The 16,312-nt window shown below is 54.3% G+C and overlaps 2 protein-coding genes across 3 annotated transcripts; one reads left to right on the plus strand and one right to left on the minus strand.

The window, feature by feature from the left end:
* Window positions 1-94: 94 nt before the first annotated feature.
* Window positions 95-5,892, plus strand: VSIG2 (V-set and immunoglobulin domain containing 2; the record flags this gene model as incomplete). 2 transcript variants are annotated; one of them, XM_082410945.1, is made up of 7 exons in its annotated part: window positions 95-1,139; window positions 1,517-1,680; window positions 2,265-2,472; window positions 3,282-3,440; window positions 4,405-4,524; window positions 4,636-4,780; window positions 5,520-5,892. In XM_082410945.1, the coding sequence occupies exons 1-7, from the start codon at window positions 890-892 to the stop codon at window positions 5,650-5,652; spliced, it is 1,179 nt and encodes a 392-aa protein (XP_082267071.1). In that variant the 5' UTR covers window positions 95-889. The 2 variants fall into 2 exon arrangements, with proteins under 2 accessions (XP_082267071.1, XP_082267072.1); XM_082410946.1 differs by lacking the exon at window positions 5,520-5,892 and having other exon boundaries at window positions 95-1,136; window positions 4,636-4,784.
* A 79-nt stretch (window positions 5,893-5,971) lies between these two features.
* On the minus strand, window positions 5,972-13,188 carry NRGN (neurogranin). The gene is made up of 4 exons (XM_082410943.1): window positions 13,028-13,188; window positions 7,418-7,644; window positions 7,172-7,189; window positions 5,972-6,765 (listed from the first exon to the last, which is right to left on the minus strand). The coding sequence occupies exons 1-2, from the start codon at window positions 13,040-13,042 to the stop codon at window positions 7,423-7,425; spliced, it is 237 nt and encodes a 78-aa protein (XP_082267069.1). The 5' UTR covers window positions 13,043-13,188; the 3' UTR covers window positions 5,972-6,765; window positions 7,172-7,189; window positions 7,418-7,422.
* Between the last annotated feature and the right edge of the window lie 3,124 nt (window positions 13,189-16,312).

A 16,312-nucleotide genomic window follows, 5' to 3' on the forward strand; every position in this document is an offset into this window, starting at 1 on the left:
AAGCTGAGTCTCAGGATGATGCAGAAAGGACCCTGCCCAGGCTGTGGACCCAGAAGGGCTTCTCCACACAGCCTCCAGCTTGGCTTACTGGCTCGGGATAGCTCTTCTAGAGTCTTTCAAAGGGTCATTTGCTGTCAGGCAGTGGTGGAGAGGCACAAAGGGCCTGGGGCTGGGAGACCCTCACTCACTTTGAGCAGCAAGGGGATAAAATTGGTGACTTTCTGCTGGAGCTTGAGTGCTCACAGCTCAGGTTTGTGTGCACTGAATCTCCTGTTTCCTCCTCAAGGGCAGGGGAGAAGAACCTAACTCCCGCTCCTCTCCCCCAGACCACTGAGTCCTTACCCGTCTTCGTGCCCGTCCAGCAGTGATCCCCCTCCTACTGGGGGGCAGCCAGGCACAGGATGTGGTGGCGGTGTGTCCACCCCAGTCCTGCCGCACCTTTTCCTACCAAGGGTAGGGGCTCCTCCAGATCTCAGTTTCTCTGCCCGTGAAATGGGGTGGCTCTGGGAGTGGGGAGGGCTTGTAGTTTCCATGGAGACTCCTGCCTCAGCAAGTGGTGATAAAGGTGCCAAAGAAGGAAGGGATCTCAGAGGAGTAACTTGAAGAGGGGCTGAGGGGCTCAGAAGGAACAAGCCTCTGAAGGGGGTGGCAGGGTCTTGGCCTGGGACTGGAGCTCACAGTGTGAGACCCCAAAGTGGTGACGTCATTTGCCAGCTCCCAGGTTCTCAGAATGCCTCCCTCTTCCTCCTAGGTCACTCTTTCCCTGCAGAGCACCAGTTCTGATCCCTCTCCTGCCCTGAGGTGCCCGCCCCAGGCCCAGCCCTTTCCCCAGGGCCTGACTGCTTCAGAAATTGGGGGGAAGGGGACAAAAGAAGGGAGTAGGGCTAGAATGATTCCTGTACTGGGGCCTGGAGGAGGGAGGCGCACTTCCTTACCTGAGGGCCAGGCCTCTCCCCTTGTTTGCTCTGAGATAGCCAGTCTCGCTGGGGCCTGGCACCAGGAGGCTGCCCTGTGGGCACTCGCTACCTTCTCCCAGAGCCAGACGCCCAGACGGACCAACAGCCGGCAGGACGCGGCCATGGCCTGGCTCCCGGGGCCCTTCCTCTGCGGGGCCCTGCTGGGCTGGGTCTGCTTGAGTGGTGAGGAGGGGGCCAGCGGACGGCGGTGGGAGGGGGCGGGGGCAGAGGCCGGGGAGAAGACGTCGAAGGCCGCTGGGAGGGTGGAGGACAGAGGAGGCCGGCGGGCCAGCAGACAAGTTGGGCCTCTCGGGAGGGTTTAACCACCACCCGACTTTTGTTTTCCTTTCCCCGACAAGCACACCCTCAGACCGGGCCCAGTCTCGGCCCTTTCAGGTCCTTTCACCCAAAAAGCCGGTGGTGTGTGGGCTCCTCCCTCCTGGAAACCTCAGGTGTCAGGAAGGGAGGGATGGAGCGGAGGGAGTTGAGCCCCAGGGGAAGAAGGGCACCCCGGCCGGGTCAACTGAGCGATTCTCCCGCCGGCCTCTCGGCCACTCCAGCCCCCGGGCTGGCCGTGGAGGTGAAGGTGCCCACCGAGCCCCTGAGCGCGCCGGTGGGCAAGACCACCGAGCTGACATGCAGCTACAGCACATCGGTGGGAGACAACTTCGCCCTGGAGTGGAGCTTCGTGCAGCCTGGGAGGCCCGTCTCCTCGTCCCAACCCGTGAGCTGAGGGCGCCCGCGCGGAATGGGGGGCCCTCCTGCCTTTGGCGGGCTTGGCCAGGAGAGGCAGGAACAGGGGACCCACCCAGAGATGAGGGCGAGGGGGTCGGAGAGGGCGCATTTGTGGATCAGTATGCTTAGATGAAAAAGATCTTTCTAGATCTTCTTAGGAACGCAGTCTCTGTGAGGCTATATCGCACATACAGCCCTGTGTATCCAACTGCCTCCCCCAGAGTTCCTCCATGCAACCCCCGTACGTTAGTGCCACTCCGGTGTCAGTTCATAAACCCACCAAGGCTAAGCTGTTGTGATTAAAAGCAGGATAAAAATGCTGCCCCCTCCGGGAATGTTTGCTTCCCCTCCCCCCAGATTGAGAGCATGCTTAGCGGAAAGCAATGAATCTAGTTCATTCAGCACCTGGGAAGGGATGGTATTTGGCAACATAGATCTTCCTGGTTCTGGCTACAGAGTATCAGCTTCCCTGGCTGCTGTAAGGGAGGGGCTTCTATTACCAGCTTTGAAGAAGGACTACAGAGTTGACGCCAGGTGGCAAAAAGCACATATGTGTCTTCTGCTTCTCCCCAGATCCTGTACTTCACCAATGGCCAGCTGTATCCAACTGGTTCTAAGGCAGAGAGGGCCAGCCTGCTTCAGAACCCGCCCACAGGAGGAGTGGCCACCCTGAAACTGACTGATGTCCACCCCTCGGACACTGGAACCTACCTCTGCCATGTTAACAACCCACCAGATTTCTACACCAATGGGTTGGGGTTAATCAACCTTACTGTGCTGGGTGAGGCAGGCTGGGGACCCACCAGCCACCCACATAACCTGATAAAGATTGCACTGGCCCTGCTAAATCCTCCCCTATCCTGATTTCCAGCCCAAGGGCCCAACTGCACTGGGGACCCCGAAGGAAAATGCCTCCTTCCCAAAGTCATCCAATCCTACCCCTGCTCCACTGTCCACAAAGAATGCCTCCTCCCTCAGTCGCTAGTGAGGGTTCAAGAGAAAGCCCTTCCCACAGATAGGGATCTGAGTCATGCCCCCAGCAGCTCCATCTTTGGGGGAACCTCCCATTTGTAGCTAGGTTTCTGTCCCTCTCTAGATCAGTAGCAGAGAGGGGGAGTGCCCGTTAAAGGAAAAAGGGCCCCTATCACTGAGCACTAACTTTGTGTTCAGAGCATCCATCTCACCCCAAACTAGAGCCTGCTTGGAGATGAGCAAGCAGAAGAAACTATTAAAGGGGCTGGAGATGTTTAGATGGAAAAGAGAAGACTTAGGAGGTGGTGTATGACAGCTGCATTCAAATATCTGAAGGGCTGTCCTGGGGAGGAGAGATTTTTATCATTTCTCTTTGTGGGCCCAGAGGGCAGGAATTGGGACCAACTGGGATATTATACTAACACAGATTTTGGTTCAACATGAAGAAGAATTTTCTAACAATCAGAATTTCCAATAGTGGAAATCATTTCCCTGGGATGCAGTGGTATGTGAATAGAGGTGGACCGCTACGTGGTAGGAGGTATTGAAGCAGGAAACCTAGCACTTCATGGGGGTGGGGTTAGAAGATGGCTAAGGTACTTCCTGTGATTTTTGCAGTGCCTCCCAATAGCCCCTCGTGCAGTCAGAGTGGTCAAACCTCCGTGGGGGGCTCTGCTGCATTGAGATGCAGCTCTTCCGAGGGAGCCCCCAGGCCAGTGTACAACTGGATCCGCCTTGGATCTTCTCCTACACCACCTCCTGGCAGCATGGTGCAAGGTAAGGGCCCACGCCATCAAGGAAGAAGGGACTCAGAACCTGGGCAAATCTGGCCTCTAAACTCCACACACCCACGGTACAAGTTCCAAGCTTTCAGGTATGAGACACACTGCTATACCTTTCCCCTGCTTCTTCCTTGGCTCCCGTTATTGTTCCCTCCTGTCTTCCTGTACAGTCTGTGGCTGTGTGGTCCCTGGAGCATTACTCAAGCTAAACGTACTCCTGATATCCTGGAAGAGAGTGGAAGGCAGGGGCATTCTATGATTCCCACTTGCCTATTTTGGGGATCAGGATTCCTTTTAGATTTCTTAAGGGTCATGAATCATTTCCAAACTTCCTAGAGAGGAAGCCGAGGAAGAGTAGCATGGACTGGCTTGAATCATTTAGCCAGTTTCTTCAAGGAACCATGTGACTGTCTAAGAGCCTTGGCTTCTCAGCCTCCTCATGCTGGCTCCAGTGCCCTGGTTCTCCTCCCAGCCCCAGCAAACCCCTCTATCAATCCAGAGAGCCCCCAAGATCACCTCCCAATGTGTGCTCTTCCTTCTAAAGGGAAGGTAAGCAGCTTAGAAGAGCATTTGGGTCAGCTTAGAGCCACCCAGAGGACACAGTTTCCAGCAATCAAGCCCTTTTCCCCCAACCAAGAACCTGACATCAGCCAGGAGACACCCCACCCCGATTCCACTGTGGTTTCTGAACCCTTCATGTGTGTGCTGTCTCCCCCTTCCCTGAAAAGGCAGCTGTGTAGTGTGGGAAGAGCACAGAAGTTAACAGTGGTTTTGACGCTTCCTCTCTGGATCACCTTGGACAATTACTTTCCTTTTCTGAGCCAGTTTCCCCACTAATAGAATGAGGTTAGTCCCTTCCTGACAGGATTATTGTAAGGATGAAATGAAATATGCTTTTGTCATAGTATAGCTCACTGTGAGTTGAATGAGTGATGGAACACTTCCTCTTTACCCTCTAGATGAGGTGTCTGGCCGGCTCATTCTCACCAATCTCTCCCTGGTTTCCTCGGGCACCTACCGCTGTGTGGCCACCAACCAGATGGGCAGTGCATCCTGTGAGCTGACCCTCTCTGTGACCGGTAGGGGATGCTGGGCAAAGGCTGGGCTGGCAGGCCTGGGTTGGGGGTCGGCATGAAGCTATCTGAGGCAGCAAGGAAGGTCTGCAGCTCTGAGGATCCCGTGTCTCCTAGACCCTTCCAAAGGCCGAGTGGCCGGGGCTGTGATCGGGGTGCTGCTGGGCATGCTCTTCCTGTCAGTTGCTGTGTTCTGCCTGATAAGGTTCCAGAAAGAGAGGAGGAAGAAGCCCAAGGAGACATACAGGGGTAGTGACCTACGGTGAGCAGGAGGGCTGAGGGCTGGTGCAGAATGGGAAGAAAGGGCTTGGGTTAAGAGTTGGTGACTTCAGCCCTCAAACTCTGACACCTTTAGGGGGTGTTTCAGGGTACGGGGTGCTGCTCAGCCCTGGGCTTTTGTGGTAGGAGTGGAGTACATCCCGTGTAGTTGAGCGTGTGAGCAAAGCGTGCAGGGTGGAGGGCTTGGTTCATGAGCTGCCCTCACCCTCCTCACACTTTTCAGTAAGGTAAAAAAGAAGAATTTTTACTTTTCACTATTTAAGGCCTTTTATATACATCGACAGGATGTGGAGGCCAGGAGTTGTTTGTCCTGAGCACTCAGCTGAGTTTAGTTCTTGTGTGTGGGGCAGTAAGGGAAGGAGAGGCAAAAGCCGCCTGTCATCAACTTTAGCTGTCAGTCATGGGGTCGAGAATAGGGATCAGAGCAATATTTCTCCAAGTGTGGTCCTCAGATTACTCGAACAGAAGTCACCAGGAGCTTGTTAAACATTCAGATTCAAGCCACTTCATATCCCTCCTGAAGCAGAATCTGTGTGTGTGTGTGTGTGTGTGTGTGTGTATGTGTGTGTGTGTTGGGGGTGATGGGGCGTGAAATCTTCATTTCAACCAAAGTTCCACCATGATTCCTATGCAGAGTGAAAATTAGAAGCCCCTGGGTTAGAGGATGATGGTGCACTGAGGGATGCTTCCAGCCTTCACTTAGAATTGCCTGTGTTTATCAGGGAGGATGCCACCGCACCTGGGATTTATGAGCAAACTTCTGTGAGGGCCGATTCTAACAATGGGCTCCTGGAGAGGCCCCCGTCTGCCAACACTGTGACGACCGCCAAGTCTAAGCTCCCTATGGTTGTCTGATTTCTCTCCCGATCCCTGAGGGGGAATATCAAGAATTAAAGCCTTTGGGTACCATATTGTCTCCTTCTTTCTGCCGGTATAGCGAATTCCTCTAGGCGGCCCAAAGAGTGTTACTGGTAAGGGAAGGAGTGGGCTTGAAGTCCCAGAGGGGATGCTGTAGGCGGGAAGTCTGGTTGGTTCCCAAGGTACGTTCTAACCTAGGTTCCTCTCCTCCCTTCCCCCTCTCCACCTCCACTTTTTGGTTCGGTCAAAGGAGATTGTTCAAATTTCGAACGGTGGCCTTGTGCACCCAAACTCCCTTCCCCTCTGGCACCCTCTGAACACTTGGACATTCCTCTTTATTGTTCACATTCCAACCCAGCACGGTCACATGCACACACGGAGATAAAAACCCTCCCGGCCACAGCCCCAGGAGCCCGTGGGGGCGGGGCCAGCAGGATCAGGGGCGGGGCCTCGGAAGACTCCTCCTACCGAGCCTCCCCCGCACTCGGCCTTTGCAGAAACAAGCAGAGGGCTGGAGAGGCGGCTCTCGGGGTGCGCTGGGGAGAGGGGAGGGCAGATTACAGGCAGGTGTGGGGTTGGGGTGTGAAATGGGGACTTCCGATCACAGCAAGGGGTATCCGACATCGTAAAAACCCTCCTCCCCTATCCAAAGTTCTGGGACTAAGCTGGGACGTGAACAGCGCAGAGAGGCATGGCGCCCCCTTTAGCTGCGCAGAGATCGAAAGGACTTCTTTTTTGGAGTGTTTTTGGGCAACGCTTAGGGCGCCCTCCGCAGAGCGCGAAGGGAAGCGCACCGAGGCTGCGGAGGCAGAGCAGCATGCTGGGTGCGGGGAGAGGTGGGCGAGAAGCTAAAGAAGGAAGATTTGGGAGCGCGGAGACTGGGGTTAGGGTCGGAAGGAAGGGCGAACGGGGACCATACTAGACTGGAGAACTAACTAAAAGGGCATGGCCTTAGTGAGTCCTCGACGGAGTCGGCCTCGGTGAGGGGGTCTCTGAGGACGCAGAGCGGGCTCCTGAAGCTGGCAGGTTGGTGGGAAGGAGAGGATCACAAACACGGCAGGGAAGTCTCGTCGCTGCGAAGGGGACGTGGCATCCATCTCTCTTCGGGAACTGAGGAGAGAGAAGGTCTGAGCACCTGCCCTCTCCCAGTACTTCCTCTCCCCTCTCCTTCCTGAACCAGGAACCGGGGCGGGGAGCACCGGGGAGCCCCGGTCACCCGGAACTGCCCAGCCGGAGTCACTGAGCTGAAATGAGCCCGCGGCCGGTACGTGTGAGACGCTGGGTGCTTATGGCCCCCGGCCGGGCTGGTCAAACGCGGGTGACTGGGTATCTGCGTCGGTCCAGGTGCGTCCCCGTCGCAGTCTCAGGCGTCTGCAAGTGTCAGAAAGCCTGCCGGCGCAGGTGCATTTTCCCTGGCTGGGAGGAGGTGAGGGCGGGCGGAGGGAAGGGCTGGGGATTTGGTCCTTTCCTCCCACTCAGGGGTCCCACCCCGCTGCTTCGGAGTCGTATTCATTACCTTCGAAAACGCTCAGTTCTTCGGTCCGGGGCGGGGCAGCAGGGAGGGTGGAGAGAGAGAAACAGGTGAGCGCTCCAACCCGCGACATCTTCAGCCTCCTCCCACCCACCGCACGTCTTAGATTTCTAGGCCCCCATCCTTGACTCCTTCCACACCCGTCTCCGCCCCCCAGCCGCCCTTAGTCTTCCTTGCTCCTTCGGAGGAGGGGGTCCGGGGTCGGGAAGGAGAGCCTGCGGCCCGCCTCACCTGGCCTAGTCTCCGCTGGGGCCGCCGCCCGCGCCTCCCCGGGCGCCCCCAGCTCCGCCAGGACCCCCGGGGCCCGGGCCCTTCCGGCCGCGCTCTCCGCTCTTTATCTTCTTCCGCGCCATGTGGCCCCGGAAACTCGCCTGGATTTTGGCAGCGGCCGCATTGGCACCCGGATCGTCCAGCGGGATGTCTAGAATGTCGTCGTCCGGCTTGGAGCAGGCGCTCTCCTGGGGGGTGGGGGGGGTCCTTGTGGGGTGACCGGACCGAGGCCCCCCGAGAGTGGGGTAGGAGGAGAGTGTTGGGGGATTGAGACGAGGGCGACGCGGGAGTGGGAAGTGCAGAGAAGGACTAAGGCAGCGCCCGTGTGTGTGTGTGTGTGTGTGTGTGTGTGTGTGTGTGTGTCTGTGTCTGTGTGTGTGTGGCTCCTGGGCAGCGGCAGGTAAAAAGGAAGGTTCAGGGTCAGGTGGACACAGTTGTGTTCCCAGCTCAGGAAAGAGAAGTGCACGGTAGATGGGATACAAGACAGCCGGGTAGCCCTGAGTGAGCGAAGGCCCCTTGCCAGCGGCCGAGTTAGGGGAGCTGCCCAGCTGACTGGAGGGTGGGTTTGGAGGAGCAAAGTAAACCACAGCAGGGACTCCTGGATGTGGCTGCCTTTCCCCCGTCCTCAGAGGGTGCCTCCAGCTCAGAAGGGTCCCTTCTGAGTCCAGGATTCCCTGGGAGAGGGTTCAGAAGAACCGGCAGGCCAGTCCCTTTGCTGAGTAAAATCGCACCAGAGCTCAAAGCTGGAATTAGGGTGAAGATGGGGCTTACCCCTCAGCGAGGCAGCCCCCCTCCACCCAGGGCTAGAGGCCAGAGACTGTTTTCCCATTGCCTCTCCATTTTGCACTGCTCCTCAGGATGTACTCAAATACAGAAGAGAGGAGATGGTCTGGAAGAAGCTACAGAGAAAAGGCTTCACTCCAAAAAAGGACAAAAGGAAAATAGCAGGAGCAAGAAGCCCTTTCCATGATGTGCTCAAGAGAAAGGAAAGAATTATGACAATAGCTACCATTTAAGCAACGCCCTTGTTCCCGGCACAGCATCAAAGAGTTTTACAGATGTTATTTTATTTAGTCTTGGCAACAACTCTATGACGTACCTTTTATTGTTATCCCAGTTTACCCCTGATAAAACTGATTAGAGTGTTGAAACCATACCTGAGGTCATACAGGTAGTTATCAGTGGACCAAAGAGTCAAACCTTTGTATGCCAGAGTCCAGAGTATATTTTTAACCCCTACTCTGCAGGTAAGCAAAGGCAGTCAAGAAAAGGAACCAAGCTCTACCACTTGCTAACTGAGTGGTCTTGGGCAATTTTTCTAATCCTTTCCTAACTCAGTTCCTTCATCTGAAATCAGATAATAATATCTACCTCTGGGTTGTGGGGAAGAATAAACAATGTGATATGCAGAAAGCTTCTGGCACCATCTAGTTGGTCGATTAATGGTAGCTATTATGATTCCTTTAAATGATAGTGAGTTGATGTGAAAGAGCTGTTTTTGTAGGCTAAAGTGGTCATATAAAAACAATTTCATAGGGATCAACCTAAAAATAATGAGACCCACCCACAGGCTCCAGGTTTCTGTTTCTCCAGCAGCCTGCTCTAGCTGAGAATAGAAAGGGGTAGGGAACTGATGGGACTGATTTCAGAGGCGAGGCTCTGGAACGGAGAGGGCCTCAGCGCCCCCGCCCCCAGCCTGCTTCTTGCTTAGTGTTACTCACAGTGATGACGTGCGGTAGGAAGCAGAAGGGTACTGTGGAGTTAGAAGGGCATTTCTTCTTTGAACTGACCCTCTGGCTTCTAGGAATTTGCTTTTTTCTTTGCCTGAGGACTTCCACTACTTTCCCTGTGCTTTGCTTCTCCGCAGAGGTCTCACGCAGTAGTAGTAATTCAGTTCTATTCCTTTCCCCTCGCTCCATCACCCGTCCGGTTCACAGAATTGGGATGGGTGTGCGTGGGGCCTCAGTGATCACTGCCCCAGCCCGGTCCTGTCCTAGGAGGCACAGATTTACATCCCAGATGCCCTAAGCCCAGGTTTACAAATGGCTTCCTCTCATTATGGTTCCCAAGGCTGTCTTCATTTCCTGGGCTTTAGAGCTCCTCAGTTTGTGCTCAAGACGTCCACAATTGATTTAACTTCGGTTAAAAGGAGTTATCAAGGGCCGGTGTGGTTGTGGAGGGGTCTGACACACTCTTTTTGTCTTTCCTGGGTCTAGTGCTCACCCCCTGACATCTTATTCCCCACTTAGAAACAGAAACAACCCTTTTTGGATCCTTGATTCTCAGAGCTCAAGCCTTTCTTGGGAGAGTCTCAGGGAACAGGGACACTTCTTCTCAAAAGAGGACAGTGCTCAAGAAAACATTCCTGAGCCCCTCTCCTGGGCCAGCAGCTGTAGAGGTGGAGCGGAGGAAGGGGTATCTTCCCCCAAACATGCTAAGGCCCACCTGCGGTCACCACCCACCCCAGCTGGATCCAGGGTGGAACAACAGGCAGAGCCACCCCCAGCACGCTGCTCCTCCCCGGAATCAGCCCCCTCTCCCTCCAGCTGAATTCTCAGGGCAGAGCTGGAGGGACAGAAATGGAGGGACAGTAAAAGGAATCCAGGAAGGGTCATGGTGCCTGGGTTGGTGCCTTCCAAAGCCAAGATCTGATGGTGTGTGCCTGAGAGCTCTGCATGGACTGGGGGGGTTTGTAGGAGGCGGAGGGGGAGGGGGACAGTGGTGGGCAAAACACGAGCCATGGCTTCTGGCCCCAAATGGTCCCATCACTTCACCTCTGAGGGTCTCAATATCTTCAGCCACAACTAGAACTTGGCCTAGATGAATAAAGTCTCCTTCAGCTCCCAAATCCTAAAAGCTTTAAGAATGATCCCTGCCTACTGCTTGTTATATGCTGGGCCCTGTGTTCAGCGCTTTGCACACATTACCTCATTGAATTCCCATTTTACAGGTAAAGACACATCCTCAGAGACATTTTGTAACTTACGTAAGGTCACAGAGCTGACAAACAGTGATGGGATTCAGAAACCTGTGCTGTTAACCACTACCTCAGGGCAGGTAATTATTTCTATGAGTTCAGCTGGACCAAGTCAACTAGACTAAGCAAAAAATGGGTCCAAAAAAATGTTTCTTTGCCTTTTTATATTAAGTGAATTCAGGAAAGTCAGACTATGTAAATTGGCAACTGGTATATCTGAATCAACAGCTCTTGCTCTTAAAAAAAAAAAAAGCGGATCTGTTTTCTTCTTCTCATTTCTGTTTGAGCCTCCTTACAACGGAGAAAGAAGAAAATAAAGCAGGACTAGGTGTTGCCCAAACACCAGGTTGGATGGTCAGCAAGGAGAGCCCCAGAATGGAAGGTGAAGAGGGACCAGTCCTCACCCCCCAGATGTGCTCTGCTCTCTATGCACGTCCCACCTGCTTCCCAGCACTGAGCCCAGCCCTCCGCAGAATGGGGTTGGGTAGGAAGATGATCAGTGCCAGCCCTGCCCCTACGCTCTGCCCCGTTACCTCTTCTTGGCCACCACGCCACCCCCCCCCCCACAGCCATACACAGCCTGACAACGGTGCTGTCTCTTGCTCAGTTCTTTAGCCCTGCAGGCCTAGGACAGGGCCTGAAAGGGGAAGGCTCCGGTGTAGAGAATGCGCTGGAGGAGGTGACCCAGGGTGCTGGGCCTCTGGGAGAATTATGCATTTGCCTCTTCTGTACTGTTTGGGTGGGCAGCTTCTCCTTTTTTTAGGGGACACTTATTCCAAACATGTCTACCAATCCCTCAGTATGGCCTTGTGGACACCCAGGAGCATGGTCCAGGGCAGATCAGAGCCTACAGGCAGGGACCCGACATCCTACTCTAATTAGTCCTGCAGGTACCAGGGGAGACAAGTTACATTCCTTCCCTGGCTTCTTGGAGTCTTTGCTCTCTCACCTCTTTCCACTGACCGTTCTTCCTACCTTCCCTTCCCCATCACTCATACCATCTTGGCAGTATATCCTCTCCCTTACATGTGTATCCAGAACCCACCATCCATTTATTGTCTCTGTTTTGTAAAATACTGCTGGGGGTGAGGAGCCCAGGAACCTCCATTAACAGCCCATTCCTCCTTTCACAACCAAAAACTGCTTCCTGGGGAATAACAAACAGAGGAGAAAGACTGGAAGAAAATATGTTATTAGAGCTTTCTCCAAAGGGTGGGATTGTAGATGATTGATATGTTTCTTTTTTATACTCTTCTTTAGTTTTTAAATTTTTCTGTTATGACCATATTACCTTTATAATGAGGAAATATAGTAAATGTTTATAGGAGAGGTTAAATTACAGCTATTGGAATCAGACAAGGCTAGTGTCCCACCTCCACACTTAGAAGCAGTGCCTCCTTGGGCAAATCATTTAATCTTTCTAAACCTCAGTTTGCACATCTGTAAAATGGGAAAAATATCTACTTCACAGGGTTGTTGTGATGATTAAACATAAAATGTTAGGTACATGGTAAGCATTCACAAATTGACAACTATTATTTGTATTAATAAGAGTTAAACATCATAACAACAACCACAACCACTTGTCCCTAAGTTCTTTCTGCCTCTTGGTACCCAGACATAGGGAAGTCTCACCTCTTCTAAACTGGTCTATTCTTTCCTTCCAAACTTCACTTTTTTTCCTTTTCTAAGCAGGCAAAGTCATAACCTCTTGTATCATTAGCTGGGTTGACCAAACGGCTGAGAATACAAGACTTTGGAGTAGGACTTTCTCCATATGTAGGGGCTAAAATAAAATAAATAAAAATATCAAATAAATGAACAAATAAATTGTATACATGCATGATCACTGCACTCCTCGACTGTGCCAGCAGCCTGGTCCTGTACCAGGCGCTTTCATACCAGAGTACTTTAACAGCAACCCGCTTTGGCATTAGGTCTCCGTGTGGGCGCTGACAAATTGCAGACACTTCCTTCCCTCGCCAGCAGGGCTCTCTCGCGGTCACTTCACCCAGCCCCCTCCAGGGCTAGAAGGCGTTGGAGGTCTGGCCAATCCCTCCCCAGAACCACACGGACTAGGCTCTTCGCAACCCATCATCACTACTAAGCTAACCAATAATAATTGACTATCTCACCCGGCGCTGTACAGGGCGCGAGGGTCACGAGAGTTAACCTGTCAGCCCACCGACGGCGGCGGCGGTGGGATGGGGAATGGGGTGGGGGACGAAAGCCAGGGGAAAGGAGTCGCGGGAGCTTCGCTAGGCGACGGTTTCCAGCGTCTCTCTGGGGGAAGTTCCTCTTCCCGTCTAACCTGCAGCTTCCCTGTTGCAGAGCCTTGCCGAGCTCCCAGACCAACCTAGACCGCCTGGCGGATGGGCGCCCAGACGCCCCCACGAGTTGGGGAACATTCTTCCTAGGGCTTTCAAGTCAGGCGGGCGCCTTCCACCACCCACCACCCACGTCTCAGCAGGCACCCTTATTGCTGCTAGGTCTTCTGCACCCACTTCCATCCCTCGCTCGCCCTCCAGGGGCTTCTCGGGTGCCCCTTCCCCCAGTCCAAGCTGAGTGCCCGTCCCCCAGACCCTCTAACTTACGGTGCAGCAGTCCATGCTGGTGTTGGGGGCCCTTGGCTGGGACGGAGGCTGGCGCAGGGGGTCGGTGCGGTGCCGGGTGGGGACTCTGGGGCAGTGGGGAGGCAGCCGACCGGGGCCAAACCAGCCGCTCAGCTCTCGGGTCCTCTCTCCCGCGCTCGGCCCTGCGGGAGAAAGTAACCTGAGCCCTGCGGTCGAGAAGCCAATCAGGAGAAGCCTTCGGCAGGGTGGGCGGGGAGATTGGAGGGGGACCACGCCCCCTCTCGGCTCCCTCCGGCTCGCTCCCCCTCCTGCCCCAACCCCTCTGCCTACACACTTCCATCCATTCCTCCTACACACCCCCATCCTCCCAAACTCACCCCCGATGCTGCCGAGGCGGCAGACTGCCAGGCAGATGTATGCTGGCGCAGGCAGAAGGAGGACCCCGACATCCCGGGCACAAATACACTCGCATCTGTGCACAACACCCCTCCCACCCACATAGAGAAAAGCATGCACCCCTCACCCACCTCCCCACGCTTCCACAACCTAGCTAGAGTGCCAAATATGGCTCCCTCTACCTTCCCTCCCCCTCAGTCCTCAGAGAAATGCCCCCTAAGACGTGCGGTTTAAAGGTACCGTCATCGCTCTGCTGTGGAATGGAGAAGGTGGGCACACATAAACACAAAAGCTCACGCCTGAGCCCCACAGGCCCATATATGATACTCCCCAGGCTCACTAAAACGTGCACTTCTTCAACATACAGACACTACAGACACAGCCTGCAAAAATAACTACACAGACCTTGTACACACACTGAGCAGATACATGCAGACGCCCTGTTATGTGCACACACAAGCACACACATCCACAGGCAATCACACTACCCGAAATGTCTGCATTGCATATCTATCTAGCCATCCATCTATCTAAATGCCCTGCACTAAGCAGACAAAATCATACGTGCACAACACCCATTGTGTATGTATTTATATATGCATATGGGCACTCTTCCTTCCCACTCACTGAACCACACTCTCCCCAACCTCTTAATCTACTGTTTCTGAATAAGACAAAAACTGACCACTCTCACCCTTGCCCCTGGGAGGAAAAAAATACTCTCAACCCAGTATAGGGAAATATCAGAAGTCATCAGTTCTTTAGGTCCATGATGGAGGAAGGATGTGGGCTTTGTGAGAGGCCTGGGAAGGGGAGATAGGGGAGGAGCAGCCTGCCACTTTCGTGGTCGCCAGCCTCCCCAAACCGGTCAGGGTACGAGAGCTGGCAGTGTGGCATGTTAGTGAAGAGAGTGGGCCACCTCTGAGAACACTAGAATGTCTTTCTCAGCTGAGGTCCCAGAGGAGGGAAGGAAGAAAGGAAGGCTGCCCTTGAGGCCTGTTGACTGAAGCAGAGGGAGGAGGGGAAAAATGCCCTGTGGCTCTGGTCGGGACAGGGGATCCTGCAACAGCACTGCTGTGAACCAACAGCCCCTGGCCAGTCCTAGCATGGCTGTCACACACTTCCTTCTTACCTGAATATTTGGGCCACGGGCTTTGCTTGCCAAAGGGAAGATGAGCGGGAGGGAAATTCCAGTGGCCACTCTGGCTGGGGACAGGGTTAGCCAGCTTGGGGCCCCAAGCTGAGCTGGATGCTGGCTGGGATTCCAGAGCTTGGGGTGTAGGGGTGTCTCTCTCAGCATGTTTGGGACCCACCCACCCTTGTAACTGAAAATCTGTTCCCCAATCTGTCTCTGGCACATCCTCCATCCCCCCACCTCCACCAAATGACAGGATGTCTTGGGAACTCGAGCCCTTGCCTAAATGATGCGCACATCTAGGGCCTTGGTTTGTGCCAGTTCCCATTGGATTTCAACTCCAGATTCCAGAGGAGAGAGGGAAGGAGGACACTGGGGGCAGACTGGATATCAGGCTTGGACTCCGTGCTTTTCTCTTCCCAAATTAGAGCTGAGGAATTCAGGATTTAGTGAGTTTGCAGTAAAGTCTCCCAAGTTGCTAGGCAACATTCCTCTGCAGGCTGCTCTGCCTCTAGGCCCTTCTTCCTGCTGGTCAGAGCTGAAGAGGGGCTATCTTTAAAATGTGCCCCGCCCCATCAAACCCCCTCACAGGCAGCGCAGCCCTTTCGTCTTCCTAAAAGACACCTTTGTGTGGGGTGAGGGTGTCTCTGAACACCGGTGGGCCCAAGGGAGAACAGATACGCGCGCTTAACAGTTCCATCGGCAAAACAACCGTTTCAGCCACAGCCCACTTGAGGCGCCCACGCAGAACTGGCCACAGTGCTTGTCCTGGGGGATGGGCAGGCCCCGAGGTGAGGAAAAGGTAGACAGACAGGAAGGCAGAGACTGGAACAGGAAGACAGACACCCACAGACTCAAATATCCAGAGGCAGGAGCAGCAACACGGATGGCCCCATTTAGTGACACCCACACGCAGACACACACAATGTCCACACATCCACAGAGACACATACACACACTCACATCCAAAGACACGCACAGAAGTGGACCCCTTCACCAGCACACATCAAGGGCATGCACTTTCCCTGGTAAGGGGTTCCCCATCTGGACTAAGTGGCCAGAGTTTGTCAGCGAGTCCGGCTGGGTGGAACTCTGAGCCTCTGATTCTCGAACCAGTGAGAAGGAAAGGGGGCAGGAGCAGTGCGGAATGCCGGGTCCGGCTGGTTTAAGGAGCGGGCTGCCTCACCCTGCGTCTCGCCTGGGGCCAAGGTCAGCCTTTGGAGGGTTACCTAGTAACCTGCTGGGCTTGGGCCCTACAGTTATTCTCCTTGACTCTTGAGATTTCAAAAACTCTCCTCTATCTTTGCTCCGCCCCCTCCTCCCCCCCCACCCCCCCCCCCGCCCCCCAGCTATTGAAGGAGAAGGACTGCAGGCCTGGACAGGAGAGGAACTCCGGAAGGGCCCGGTTAGAGAGGGAGCTGGGACCTGTGGGTGCAGGGTCTGGACCCAGCATGGAGCATGGAGGAGGAGGGCACAGAATAGAAGGCAAGGCTGGCAGAGGAGGAGATGGTCCAAAAAAAAAGAGAGGATAAAAGATGGATTAGTGGGAAGCTTCTGGGGTCCAATACAGATCCTTCTTGGGACAGATGGAGGGGGATTTGGAGAGAGTTGGTCCTTGTAAGCAGAGAGAAAAGCCAAGGCACATGGCAAGCTATTTGCCAATACTTGCGGCTTCCCCTCCTCGGAGTGGGCACTTTCTGAACATAACATCCTGGCTCAAGCCCACAGAGGGACTCCATGATAAGACGAGGGTGGGAAGTAGGAGGCTGTGCCTT

This window comes from Balaenoptera physalus (genome assembly GCF_965194825.1).
Source record: "Balaenoptera physalus genome assembly, chromosome: 10".
Lineage (NCBI taxonomy): Eukaryota > Metazoa > Chordata > Mammalia > Artiodactyla > Balaenopteridae > Balaenoptera > Balaenoptera physalus.